This window comes from Leucoraja erinacea, chromosome 16, assembly GCF_028641065.1.
Source record: "Leucoraja erinacea ecotype New England chromosome 16, Leri_hhj_1, whole genome shotgun sequence".
Lineage (NCBI taxonomy): Eukaryota > Metazoa > Chordata > Chondrichthyes > Rajiformes > Rajidae > Leucoraja > Leucoraja erinaceus.
Window position 1 is genome coordinate 5,172,583 of NC_073392.1, and position 15,119 is coordinate 5,187,701.

Below are 15,119 nucleotides of genomic sequence, written 5' to 3' on the forward strand. Positions count from 1 at the left end.
CGGGTTACAGTTTGCCAAGAAGTACTTAAAAGAGCAACCACAGTTCTGAAAAAGGTCTTGTGGACAGATGAGACAAAGATTAACATATCAGAGTGATGGCAAGAGCAAAGTATGGAGGGGAGAAGGAACTGCCCAAGATCCAAAGCATACCACCTCATCTGTGAAACGTGGTGGGGGTGTTATAGCCTGGCATGTATCGCTGCTGAAGGTACTGGCTCACTTATCTTCATTGATGATACAACTGCTGATGCTTGTAGCATAATGAATTCGGAAGTGTATAGACACATCCTATCTGCTCAAGTTCAAATAAATGCCTCAAAACTCATTGGCCGGCTGTTCATTCTACAGCAAGACAATGATCCCAAACATACTGCTAAAGCACCAAAGGAGATTTTCAAAGCTAAAAAATTGTCAATTCTTGAGTGGCCAAGTCAATCACCCAATCTGAACCCAATTGAGCATGCCATTAATATGGTGAAGAGAAAGTTGATTTTAGTGATTCAAAGTTCTATGTCAATTAATAAAAGTCACAATTGAAATGGAAGAGAACGCTGTAAGCCAGATCCAACTTGGAGCAGGTTCTTCAAGCTGAAGCTTGTATTGATTATTCCTCTTTTTCCAGAATGTACTAATACCCTCTAAATCTAATTGTACTTACTCAAACACCCAGACAGTTTGATTGCTGTTCTGTGAAATAATCTTCCTTGAAAAATAGTTGAATGTGTTTTTGTTGCTTGTTAAAGAATTTGCAATGCAAATAAAAATTAACTGCAACTCAAAACAGGAAGTGGGGATAAGAAAAAGCCGGAGTAGGTCTCGGCTCATCTTTTACCTCAGCACCACTAACCCCATATCCCTTGATTTCCTTTGCATCAATAAAGTTATCAATCACTATCTTTAAAATAACTGAGGCTCTACAGCCTCTTGGGAAGAGAAGTTCAAAGATTCACAAGACTGCTTTAAAAAACTGTTCTCACTCCTGCCTAATTATTCTTTAACATGTGAAATGTTTTGATTCCAATGGTATGTTTTGTTTAGTTTAAGATAGACTCCAGGCTAATATTTAACCCACACAAGAGGAAAGGGTTATGATTTATCCCAGGCCTTGACTAATACTAGTGGGATAATCAGGAAACTAGTTTCCATACCTACTTTTCGATCTTCTTTAGGGTTCTGAGAATATAGAGGGGCAAATTTGTGGATGTAAAGCCAGATCCAGCTGTTCGAGTGCTCAAGAGACTATGGTGACATACTGATATATTTATTTAAATCTTCTATCAAAATTACCCAATGCACAATGTAATTGTTTTCACCACTTCTAAATAATGTCAGCAACCTAGCAAGGATGACAGCAGTCTCAAACCAGTAAGAGGTGATTCAAGTTTCTTGCTCCAACATGTTTGGTTACCTGGTAACACCAGACACAGCACCATACATCAGATTTGTTTTGTTACCAAAGAACTTCCCCTTTTGGATGCATGCATGATTAATTACTAAGTTAACTAGTTAAGATTAAAATATTATCTACGTGTTTATTTAACTGGTATATTATCCGTTTACACATCACCGTTGAAGTCCCTTCTATTGACTCCATTTATACCTCACGCTGCCTTGGCAAGGCCACCAGCATAATCAAGGACAAGTCGCACCCTGGTCACTCCCTCGTCTCTCCTCTCCCATCGGCCAAAAGGTATAGAAGTGTCATCTTCCTTCCGCCACACCTGCTCTTCATAGGGACCGCCCTCTCTGCATGACTCCTTGGCATATCCCTGTCCACCCAGCCCTCACCATTCCCAGTCTCTTTCCTTTTCAACCGTTGGAGTTGTAGCACCTGTCTCTCGTCTCCTACCTCATCTCCATCCAAAGATCTAAACAGCTATTCCAGGTGCACCTCCAGCAAACCCGTCTATTACGTTTGGTACTCTTGATGTGGTCTTTGCAGTCTTAGACCCGAGATTTATCAATGGTAGCCTCTCGTGGACTCAACCTTCTGAAAGCATTGACCAGCAACAAAAATGATATTAGGTAGCAAGAGATTGTTGCTGGAAACAGAAAGACATGGTCTCCAGCATGTGGGTGATGGGTTGGGGGATTCATCAGAAAGGCACTCTATCAGGGATTATATTTGTTTATCGGGTCAAATTCAGTCAGGGTTTAAAATGGTAACAGTGCAGGAACTCTGAAGTTTATACCTTGTTCTATCGCGACAGCTCTACCAATATGAAGAAAGACTGGATAGATTTGGTTTATACTCTCTAGAATTTAGGAGACTGAGAGGGGATTTTATAGAAACTTACAAAATTCTTAAGGGGTTGGACAGGCTAGATGCAGGAAGATTGCTCCCGATGTTGGGGAAGTCCAGGACAAGGGGTCACAGCTTAAGGATAAGGGGGAAATCCTTTAAAACTGAGATGAGAAGAACTTTTTTCACACAGAGAGTGGCGAATCTCTGGAACTCTCTGCCACAGAGGGTGGTCGAGGCCAGTTCATTGTCTATATTTAAGAGGGAGTTAGATGTGGCCCTTGTGGCTGGGGGGATCAGGGGGTATGGAGAGAAGGCAGGTACGGGATACTGAGTTGGATGATCGGCCATGATCATGTTGAATGGCAGTGCAGGCTTGAAGGGCCGAATGGCCTACTCCTGCACCTAATTTCTATGTTTCTAATATTAGATAATATCTAGGCTCTGTTCTTCCAGAGAGCAATTGAAAAGAATTCACTTGGAATTCAGCAACCATTCTGTAAATGGAAAATAGGCACATTTACTCTCAAAAATCCTGATGTTTGAACTTAAATTTCCACATCTGAGACGCATAAATCCATTGTCAGTGAATTCCATGGACAATTCTAATATTGTAGTGTTAATTGATTCGTATGTGCAATCATAATTGTTTTTTTTTTTGCTCTCTGGAAGCCGTGTGATGCAAATGAACCATCAACAGAATTGTGAGCCCCAGGTGCCAGATACAGCTCCAATGATTGGGTTTTAAAGAACCTTAATAGGGATGTGGAGATGAATTTAACAGCATGTGGCTTCAGATATCATTACTCCCACACTAAGGACTGAAAAATATACAGTGGAGGATAAACTCAATGTGCTCCCCCATATTCCAATCATTGGTCATGGAAGGTCAACACAAACAGGTCCACTGGACCACCACGTCCACTCTGACCCATCTACTCTAATCCTACATCAATTCCAATTTTATTGCCTCTAAATTGTCAGCAGCTTCCCCCAGATTGTACCACTTATCTTCTTACTAGAGGCAACTCCCAGTAAACAATTTACTTAGCAAACCACATGGGAGAAAGTGTGAGTTGCCTTGAATTTTTGTGCTAAACTGCAAGAGGTTGCATGAACAACACTAGTAAGCTTGGCATACCTTTTCAAGGTCTTTAGAGCCCAGCTTGTATGCAAAAGCCATCAAACCTTTAAGGAATGCTCTTCCACCCATTAAGAAATGTGAATTTAAATCAAAAAGTAGATTTCATAGTATAAGAAGAAAGCAACATCATGAAATAAACAGGAAATAACAAAATATTTCAACGTTTATCATTGAAATATGTAACAATATTTATCAGTTGTCACATTATTATTATTAATGCTGCATAACATTACATCATAATGTTATGTAAAATGATTGACTTCATTAATATCACAATATCATAAATATGGTGATCAATTCAAAAATAACCACAATTATTCATTAGATGATTAAAAGTCATGTGATGATTGCTGTTATAATCAGACTGTAACACAATAATGGAATCCCAATATGTTTCAACGGTGCAGAAGGAAATTGCATAGCGCTTCAATCAGAGGTAAGAGAGTGTGATGCTGTAGAGGTAAGATGAGTGAGGGACTGGAGGGGTGTTGGGAAAGGGGGGGGAGATTGTATGAAGGGCAGCACGATGGCGTAGCGGTAGAGTTGCTGCTTTACAGCGCCAGAGACTCAGGATTGATCCCGACTACGGATGCTGTTTGTACGGAGTTTGTAGGTTCTCCCCATGATCGCATGGGTTCTATCCAAAGTCTTCAGTTTCCTCCCACACTCCAAAGACGTACTGATTTGTAGGTTAATTGGCTTTGTATAATGTAAAATGGTCCCTAGTGTGTGCAGGATAGTGTTATTCTTCTTCTTCTTCTTGTCGTGTCGCTACACCTTTCCTAGCCACTGCATAACGCAGGCTCTGGCACATGGGTTGAAGACCTTGAGATCATCTGGTTTGCAGGGCTCTGGGAGGAGGGGGCAGGTAAGTAAGTGCTCCATAGTTTTGGGTTGCCTCCCCGCAGTCACGTTGTGTTGGTTCATTGTTGTTGTACCCCCACTTCTGCATGAGGGCTTTGCACCGTCCGACCCGTGTTCTGAGGCGGTTGAGGCAGTGCCAGACTGACCATGTCTCTTTGGCTCCCAATGGAAGGGACCCCTCAGGGTATAGTGTCAGTGTGTGGGGTTTTGATTCCAAGTATCTATCCTACAGGTGTGGGGGTTATCATTCCAAGGTTGAACGGCATGTAGGAAGCTATTTCTGGATTTTAACCTCTTTGGTGCCTGGATATGTTGGAAGAGTTGGTGATGAGGGTCATCCTCCTGCTTGCTGCCTTCCACTTTTGAGGATACTGCTCTTCTGATTGGAGGGGGTGCAATACCACATAGCAAGCACAGGTCGTCAACTCGTGTGGGTTTGAGGCAACCAGGATAGTATTAATGTGCGGGGATCTCTGGTCGGTGCGGACATGGTGGGCCGAAGGGCCTGTTTTCGTGCTGTATCTCTAAAGTAAGCTAAACTAAGTGAACAGAGAGGGAAAGGTTCAGGTTGGTGAGAGTCAGAAACAAAGGAAGTAAAGAATAAACAGGGATAAAAATGAACGGAGAGAGAAAGAGAAAGAGGAGTGGTTGCCCGAGTTAGTGGATGGTTTCAAGCCAAACCAAACCCTGCCTTTCAATTCAAGAATTTGTGTTCTTTCAGACATACTACAATTCATTTGAGTTGACATTTATGAGTTTGCATTGCATCAGCATCAACAATGTTTGTGGCTGGAAACGCAACAAATCTGTCACTTCCCCTTTGGAGAGAGCCAAACAAAAAGATTGGAGTCTAGGTTTACATGAGACAGTAGGCCTGCCTGAGCACATTCTTGTCAGAAACTCAAGCACAAATGCAGAGGACAAATATAATTAGAGCAATATGACTATTAGCCACATAATACTTATTAATTCAAGCATTAGATGGCCATCCTGCTACAACAGCCTCAGAAAATGTCCAGATTTGTTATTGCTTTTACATGCTCCATAATGTTCCAATGCTTAATTGTGATCCCTGGAGACATCTTTGCTCTGACGCCTGTGATCACAGGCTTCACCTTTCGAAAATAAATGAGGAAATATTTATTCGAAGGGTGGTGTGTCTGTGGAATTCATTGCCACAGACGGCTGTGGGGGCCAAGTCATTGGCTATTTTTAAATTGATAGGTTCTTGGTTGTCAAAGGTTGTCAAAGATTATGGAGAAAAGGCAGGAGAAAGGGTTTGGGAGTGAAAGATAGATCAGCCATGAGTAGGTGGAGTACACTCGATAGACTGAATGGCCTACTTCTGCTCCTATAACCAGCACCTCAAGGCTCATGGTTGTCTTCACTGAAGCAGTTACAACAAATTACAGCATTTCTATTCAGTACTGAATGCACTTGCCCATTTAAACAGGTTGTCTATAAGTATTGTGCATCTTGCCAATCATAATCTGATGACACTCCAATGTAGATTTATATCAGCCTCTCACTAAATTTGCTTGTTACAGCAGCTGTCTCATACCTGTTTTTTGATGCAAGTTGAATTTATTTTCCGTTGCTTTGTTCAATTAGTTTTCAAGCTGTAGGAAGTAAAATTGTTTGCATTAATTTCTATGGAGATTCACTTGCTTATCTGTTGTCCTGGTTTAGAAGATCTGCAGAGATTTTAAACAACAGCATAGGTTTGCCATTGGTTGAACTTGTGTATATTCTGTTATTTTCCATGTTTCGAGGAAAAGGCACTACTTTTATTTCCCCACCACTGACAAGTTTAATCTTGGGCAAAACACAAAGTGCTGGAGGAACTCAGCAGGTCAGGCAGCATGTGTAGATGGAATGGGCTGGCGACGTTTCACGTCGGGACCCTTCTTCAGAGCAAGATTCCTTCTGTCTCGTCTATTCTTTGCTTCAGTTCTTTTACAGCATGTTCAAATTCTGCTTGTGGTTCAAGCAACATTAACTCTGCAGCAGCGGCAGTGTTCATTTGGTGTTTGAATGGGTATATGGAATGATTTGCTGTTACTTTCCTCACTACATATATGTAAATTTTATCGCTAAAACAAATTATGCGTAATTGTTTATGTAGGCATATAGAATTTGTACAAGTTAAATAAGCACAGGCAATTGCTTTCTGCAGGATAATTTGAGATACATTTTCTCATGCAGCACCACCTTCAGTATCTCGATTACAGAAAGGATGTGGAGGCTTTGGAGGGGGAGTATAAAAGGTTTGCACAAATGCTGCCTGGATCAGAAGGTGCTAGCTGTAAGGAGAGGTTGGACAAACAGATTATTTTCACTGAAATGTCAGAGGTTGAAGGGAGACCTGACAGAAGTATATAAGATTATGAGGCATAGATATGGCAAACAGTCAAAGCTTTTTTCCCCAGGGTGGAAATGTCAAAGAGTAGTGAACATAGCTTTAAGGTCAGAGGGAGAAAGTGTAAAGGTGAAGTATTTTTACACAGAGAGTAGTGGGTGCCTGGATCACATTGTCTGGGGTGATGGTGGAAACAGATACGATGGTGGCATTTAAGTGCAAGTGCTCTCCATCTGCATGAATGGCAAAAAAAAATGCCAACAAGGAGATTCTAACTGAGATAGCACCTCAGCTATCAGTTGGGTTGTGACCAATCTGATACAGTCCTTCTGCCCCCGACCCAGGCTTGTTGCATGTTGATTTTTTTCCCTGCTTGGTCTGACTGACCCAGTCATTGCTGTGAGTTTGGCAATTAGTCTTGTGTGTGTGTGGGTTTGGGTCAGAACAGCAGACCCAACTTGACCTGACCCAACCAAACCTATTCTGGTTGAATTTACAATTCAACTAGACGCATACCTGTCAGGTTTACTCAGGTAGACACAAAAAGCTGGAGTAAATCAGCCTGACAGGCAGCGTCCTGAGAGAAGGAGAGAAGGAATGGGTGACATTCGATAGTCTATTACTTGTGATGGAGACTGTGAGATCAAGAAAGGGGAGGGGGGTGTCGGAGATGGTCCAAGTAAACTTGAGTGCAGGATGGAAATTGGTGGTGAAGTCCATGAGATCTGCATGGGTGCAGGAGGTATCACCGATGCAGTCATCAATGTGACGGAGTTAGAGTTCGGGGATAGGGCCAGTGTACGCCTGGAACAGGGATTGTTCAACGTACCCTACAAAGAGGTCAGCAGAGCTGGGGCCCATGCGGGTGGCCATAGCTACACCTTGGACGGAGGAAGTGGAAGGAGTCGAAGGAGAAATTATTAAGGGTGAGGGACATCTCCGCTGTGTGGAGTAGAGTGCGAGTAGAGGGAAAGTGGATGGTTCTGCAGTCGAGGAAGAAATGGAGGGCTTTCAGGCCTTCTTGGTGGGGGGTGGAGGTGTAGAGTGCCTGAACGTTCACAGTAAAGATCAGGGAAAGGGGGCTCGGAAAGCGGAAGTCATTAAAAAGACAAAGGGTATGTGAGGTATCTTGGACAGGTCGGAAAAGATTGGACCAGTGGGAATAGGATGGAGTCATGGTACATGGTAATCATTTCCGTGGGACAGGAGCAGGCAGAAATAATGGGTCTGCCAGGGCAGAAATGGTGTATGAGATTAAGGTCTAGTGTCAGCTGTGGGATCATGGTCCAAGGATAAGTAGGAGGAGGTCTGAGAGTTGTCGCCTGGCCTCAGAGATACTATTCCTCAAATTTAAACCAGCATCTGCAGATCCTTCCTACAGGTTTAATCAGGTGCTGTTGGCTCAGGTTGGATAGCTCATGCACACGCAGCCATAGTTTTGTAAAATAGTTTTATATAATCTATATTGTTATAAAACTCTGATCTTGGATGTGGATGTACTTTTGTGTTTACTTGTGTGGTGTTTTTCTGTGATTCACATCTCCTCGAAAACCCGACTCGCTAACGGTGGAATTTTTACATATTCCGGTAGAGATTTACCTAGTTATCTCAAAAATTGCCTCATCTGAAAATTTGATTAATTATTTCCCGAGTTATTTCTTCAAATTCTTCACAAATCTAAGATTTTAAAAAAAATCTAACGAGCTGAAAAAATCTAATGCCTCTGCTCCTCGTGGCCAGCTGTGCAGAGTTTTCAAAGCGCAGCCTGCTGGGCACTGTTTTTGCACAAGCTGCGAGTTACATTAACCCCGCTCCCCAACTCGTCATTTTGTCGCTGGATTGAAGCCGCTAAACACGCAGTACGCTCGTGCCACGGCTCGGCTTTCCCGAGAGCAATCTGAGGTCCCGCAAGGTCCCGAGAGCTGCCCAGGCCCGCTGCCCGCTCGCAGTCGGCCCCGTCCGTGCCGCACGCTCGCCGAGTTCAAGTCGGCCTTCTCCATCTCTCTCCCCCCTCTCCTCCACTACCCCCTCTCCTCTCCCCCCCCCATCTCCCCCTCCCCCCTCACCCCCTCTCCTCCCCCCCCCCTCTCCCCCCCCTTCCCCTCTTCCCTCCTCCCCCCCTCCCCCTCTCTCCTTCCCCTCTCCGTCTCCTCCTCTCCCCCTCCCCCCCTCCCTCCGCCTGCCCCCACCCTCTCCTCTCCACCTCCCCTCTCCCCCTCCCTCCACCCCCCTCTCTCTCCCCCCCTCTCTCTCCCCCCCTCTCCCTCTCTCTTTCTCTACCCCCCTCTCTCTGCCACTCGAGATAGGGCGGGGATGGGGTAAAAGAAGCCAATGAATAATATTAATATAATATCAAGGGGGGTGGTTAGTGTGTGTGTGTGTGTGTGGGGAGGTAGTTAGTGTGTGTGGGTGGTTAGTGTGTGTGTGGGAGGGGGTGGTTAGTGTGTGTGTGACGCCACAGGCCCCTCTCCCCCGCACCCGCGCGTTGAGGGGACAGGACCCAACGGGTCCCCCTGGGTCTAGTTTCATATAAAGAGAAGTTATATTCATAATATGCATTGTTCCAAAATATAAGTTTCTCAAATTATAGTTTAATATTGCCCAAACCATTTCAAATTCTTTCATCTGCTTTTATTGTATTAGTAAACTTGCAATATTCAAAGAGCCAAATATTGAGTATAATAACTGTGGTGAAGAGATTCACGTGTTGTATAAACACTCAGTTTAATATTTAAACGATGCAGCTCAACATTTAGTACAAAAAGGGCAAGGTGTGCGTGTTAATGTGTTGGCTGTGAAGTGAAGACTAGTTCCATCATTCGCTGCACCCCGCCAGCTGTCCACCCAGGTCGGCGTTGATTGGTCGGCCCAGATCACGCCAGGTCCACGCGAGTTCCCGGGCTCGATGACGACGGTTCGAGACCAAAGTGGCTCGGCCCGCCATAGTGGTATGAAAAAGGAGAAATGGAATTATACTACAGAACAGCCTGCATCCAAAGAGAACATTAATTTATTTTATAGGCACTCTGATAACCACTAATAGTAATTCTAACCAGGGGCTCCAATTCAAAATTTTCTCGCTTGTATCTAGAGACTTGGCATTCCAATACTTTCCGATATTATTTAAGCATTAAAAAAAGTTAAACCTGGTGCTTTGAAATTAACCAGTTTGAAATGTTGAATAATAATCTATTTGTTTGGCATTTTTCTCTTAAATGTACTTCGCTGCTCAAAATGTCATTATGATAAATTTGGAATAATAAATTGAACTTGAAGGTAATACTGAAAATTGAGACGTAATGCTTTCAAATCTGTGAGTTTTGGTGTTTGCAAACTTGTCTAGTCCCAGTAGATCTCGTTCTATTTTTTTTGTCAAGTCTCTGTTGGTAGCTTACCCTATTCCTCGAATACAGAATTATTGATGTTTCAAATGTCAGTTAAGAAAATGGCTTTAACCTTTGCAGAATGTCAAATTGCAAATTTTACCTCTAATTCCTTCTTTAAATAACTCATTGTACATTTCCTACAAACATGCATTTGATTTTTCCTTTAACATTTTGAGGCTGCCCCTTAACATTTTCTCTGTAACCTTTCCTTTCACTTAATTTATTTTTATGGCTGAAACCCAGGCATTTTTATTTTTTTGCACAAAAGTTATAAGACGTGCAATCTCTGTGTTCTGGTTTCCTCATTTGGGAACCAGCATCCCTTCATAGTCAATGAAATTACATTGTGCAATATGATTGAAATTACACAGATCTTAATTTTCTGGTTCTAAATTCAGACCATATTTCTAAATTATTCTGAATATACAACACTACATTTGTTTTGCCATTTGGGAGACAAAGCCAATATTGGGTTTATTATTTCATATATAGCTCAGGTGTGCTTTTTTCGTCTCAATATGTTAAATAAATAATTAAATAACTTCACACAAATACTTCAGTTAAAATGCAATCGCAGTGTCATTCTGGTTGGCCATATGAGTCGCATTTGATTAGTCTCGTTCAAAGCTTATTATGTACGTTAATTAAGCCTGAAACATTTTTTAAGATTTTCACATCAGTTCAGGGTTTATACTGAAAGTATAAATGGTCCACATTTGTGTGTGCATCTGCTGCATTTGTGCTGGCTACCTAATCATATCCACATTCATTCATTTCTTGTAGATGATATGGAAGCCATCCCTGTCAAGCAGTTTATAAAGCACATCAATGAACTGTACAACAATAACCAGCATGGATTTTCTGAAGAATTTGAGGTAAGCAATGCTTGCAATAGGTGGTAAAGTTTAGGGATTCCTTTATGCTTCTGTGGTGATTGTTGGGTAAATTTGGTGGTCATTATATTTTACAGTTTGATTGTGTAGTGCCATTGTAATGAACCTGTAAAATGGAAGTGATTGCCCGAACCTAGAGAAATCAATTAGCTTACTTCTCAATTTATTCAACGCTTCTATTAATTGAAAACCACTTGCCTCACCTTAATCGTTAATTGTTACAAGCACACACAATAGCTGGTGGGATTAATAAAACAATTTCTAGTGCTATAAAGTTCCATAGTTTAATATCAAACACTGAAACATACGTGGAAGTTCCAGAAAACAACCCTGGCTCATTCCATATACTGAGGACAATGGTTACAGAGCAATACTATAAAACTTTACATTTGTTTTAAGTGGGGAAACTCTATTTTGGATCTGCATCAAAAGGCACTTTGGTGTTCCTTGCTGTCAACTGTCTGTGACTGCACAGTTTTTGCATTTCCTGCTTTAGGGCTGGAAAATACTGCACTGGTTTAAGCACACCATATGTCTACATCTTGGAGCACTCTTATGAAGAACTGTTGCTGAAATTTGGATTGGAGTGCTGCTTGTTCTCCTGCATGTCATCCCTTTCAAGATTCAGAGAGCCTCATGATATCCACTTTCTGCATTCTACGATGTGATCTCTTCCAGCTGCTGTGCTTCATTGACTGTTTGTGTATCTTGTAAAACAAAAATCCCATGTTTTATTTCTTTCCTAATCCACCCAGACCTGATGTTAACCTCCCAATCGTTTGCAAGCTTTTCGGTTTGGAAAGCAGGACAATCTAGTCCATGGACTTGCAACAAGAGTAGCTCTTGGTCAAGTTACCAGGAGGCATACTTCAAGAAAGTGGTCCTCTCCTTCACATCAAATTAGTTTCCTTCCATTCACTCAAATCAGCTGAGCCAGGCTAAGCTTGGCCATTGACTGCTATCGCTTTTTAAATACAGTGAGCCTGACACTTTTTTAACTTTTCTTTCTGCATTTGCTTGGCCACATGCCTATGTACGAGTAAATGGTACTGATGCTACTGTGAGGAATCTTTGCCTTCTTGTTGTCCATTAATATTACCATAATATTCAAATATTCTTTCTGTTCTTTGAAAAGATACATAGGGTTTATTATTGCATTTAAATAAATGCGTTTATCCTGCTTTATTTTCAATAGAGATTGAAATTTAGAAATCAGGTAGTCCCACAAATGAGAACTTTTTCAGACTGCTGGTAATTAGATTTTGTGTTCGGTAATAATATGAAATCGTAGAATCAAGTAAGGAACTGCTAATGTAAAATACATTTCTTCATGAATCATAAACGCAGTCCTTCAGTCCTCAGAATGTGTTTCTAACTCTTTTATAAACAACCCACACTGTTATATAAGTGAATGTGGCTGAATTAGAGAGCAAAAGATTAAAAGGTGATGGAGCACAACAGTCATTTGGACTAATGAATTCATTTTTCATCACACATCTTGATATGTTTATTAAATGAAATTATTCCACAGTATGTTTAATGGTGTAACACACAGATGTGATTAATAGCAGTGGCCTGCCAGATCATGAATAATAGATTTTGTCTGATTTGAATTAAATCATCTTGATCAAAAACAATTCTCTTGGGACAAATGTTTGTCCTGCATACTGTCAACATAGTTAAAAGACTCTTATCAATGCTTAATCATTTAGCCAATGGTTTTGTCAATGTCAGTAACTTTCTAACTGCACACATCTGCTTTACTTGCCCATAGCCAAATAATGTTAAGATGGTGTATTTACTATATAAAATAATGTACTGTATGTGTGCAGTGCAGTCATATTTATAATGAGATTTGTATTGTAGCCAAGCCAATTAAGACACTAGGATCTAACATATTTTGTATTGACTGTAAATTATTTATTTGTGAGCTTATTTTCCTCCTCTTATCCTCTCCCCCCCCCCCCCCCCCCCCCCCCCTCCCCTCCTCCCCCATTATGCCCTCCATTCATACCACAAGCCGCAAGCCTTTGATGAGCTGGGAAGGTAGCTGGATAATTGCCCACAACACAAGAGTCACGCATGGGGATACTCCTATTAAATATTCTCTTCCTCCCTTTGTCAAATAATTATTCAAAAGTGGGAACCTGCTATGGTGGAGATTAGTGGCTGTAAACCTACCTTCTCTTGCCCAATGACCTAGAGTTAGTCCTCCAGGTCAGTGTGTCACTGGGTTGTTAACGGCAACCTATGCCCATGTTTTTTAAAGCTGGTAACTTCAGACTGCCTGGATTACTTTCAGGAAACATCTTTGCTCAGTTTAAAGATCAGTTGGTGTTCTTCTGAGTTTTTAATCTAACTTTGCAGTAAGCAAATGTATTATCTTTACACTAAGGTATCTGAAATTCTTTTTCTTTTGTTCATTGTGTTAGGGCCTGTAGGAAGCATTGTTGATTCAAACAGAGCATTACATTATTTCTGAAGCTTTATGCATTAATTTTGCCAAGTCTTTTAACATAAATATGGGAAGTGATGTTGTTAATTTTGTTCACTGAAGTTTGGGGTGTTCGCTGGATTCATTACTACAATTCCAATCTCTGGTGAAAGTGTGAATTTCTTTAAAGTGACTGCATAAACTGCAGCACTATTTTGAAGTATATTGATATATGTTTACATACAGTCATGTAAAACCATGTTCTTCAACAGCTGACATTTGTGTTAGAAAAATAAAGGTTAATATACTGTTCTCAATATAACCTGTCTTTTTATATAATTCATTGAGAACAGTCTGTAATTCACTGTGAATGAACTGCAGAAGATGAGGAGAAAGGCAAACTTATCTTCCAACTATGCCAAGAACTAACAGTGCTACGCATAAATCAGCTACTGATATCATATTGCACCCTGGTGTTCCGAGTTTATTTTAAAGTAATTATTTATCGCCTGGGAAAATTTTAATTGTTTCAACCCAGGATCACATTTTCCAAAAATGACATATTTGTCGCACTGATCAACTATTAGATTTTCCTTATAGAAAAAAACAGTTGAAATAATATTATCCATCCTTTCCATCTACCATCCGTCTTCCACCTAAAACTCAGACGTTTCATGTTTATCATGTGATCTTAAAACATTAATTTTTCTGTATTGTATTTCCCCATAACTTAGACTTAGACTTAGACCCTTTATTTGTCATTCAGACCTTTCGGTCTGAACGAAATGTCGTTGCCTGCAGCCATACATGTAATAATAAACAATAAAACACACAATAAACACAAATTAATATCCAGGCACCAGGCACCTCCTCACTGTGATGGAGGCAAAAATCTTAGGGTTACTGTCTCTTCCCTCCTCTTCTCCCTCTGCGCTGAGGCGATCATAAGGTTGTAAGGTCAACAATTATTCATCTTACTACGAGGCATAATGATGATTATTCCCTAGCTATTACCTTTTCTCCTATTAGATAATTGTGTGCAGAGTAAAAAGTATTTTGAAAATTCCTCTTGTACAATAACTAATGATGTTAAATATCTTCAACCATCACTGAAATGTCCAAAGTTTTGGTAATGGAAGGACAGAAGTTGAAGCAATTTGTTAGACAGACAGTGTCTGCCTAATCAAAAATAAGAAGTTCTTCAAGTTACCTGAGCTTCAAAGTTACAGGCTGAGTGTAGTTCTCAAGTGGGATTTGAATGTGCCATTTCTCCATAGTGTAGAATGGTGTTGCATCCAACATTTTGTTAAATTTGCTTCTTACTATGCATGCCCTATTCTATTTGTTTTGGGCAGCCTCGTAACATACAGTTACTAGGCAACTCCGCAGAATAAATTAGCGTGTCAGATATAATGAAATGCTTCTTTCCAAGAAAGATCACTAATCAGTTAGTTATGTTTAATGTGATGCATGACTTTTACAGATGCATAAAACATGAGGGTTAAGTGGATTGCTTGAGCAATAGTGACAAAAGTAATAGCAACATATAACCAAGAGTTTAAGAAGGAACTGCAGATGCTGGAAAATCGAAGGTGGACAAAAATGCTGGAGAAACTCAGCCGGTGAGGCAGCATCTATGGAGTGAAGGAAAAAGACAACGTTTCGGGTCGAAACCCTTCTTCAGACTGATGTGAGGGTGGGGCGGCGGGAAGAAGAAAGGAAGAGGAGGAGCCAGAGGGCTGAGGGAGAGCTGAGAAGGGGATGAGACAGTAAGGACTACCTGAAATTAGAGAAGTC

General features: G+C 41.1%; 1 protein-coding gene across 1 annotated transcript in view; it reads left to right on the plus strand.

Moving 5' to 3' along the window:
* Nucleotides 1–15,119, plus strand: part of ptprga (protein tyrosine phosphatase receptor type Ga) — a 483,112-nt gene that overhangs the window by 435,138 nt on the left and 32,855 nt on the right. The window contains exon 15 of the mRNA XM_055647582.1: nt 10,779–10,870. Coding sequence (XP_055503557.1) covers nt 10,779–10,870 — 92 coding nt within the window. The remainder of the gene's footprint in view (nt 1–10,778; nt 10,871–15,119) is intronic.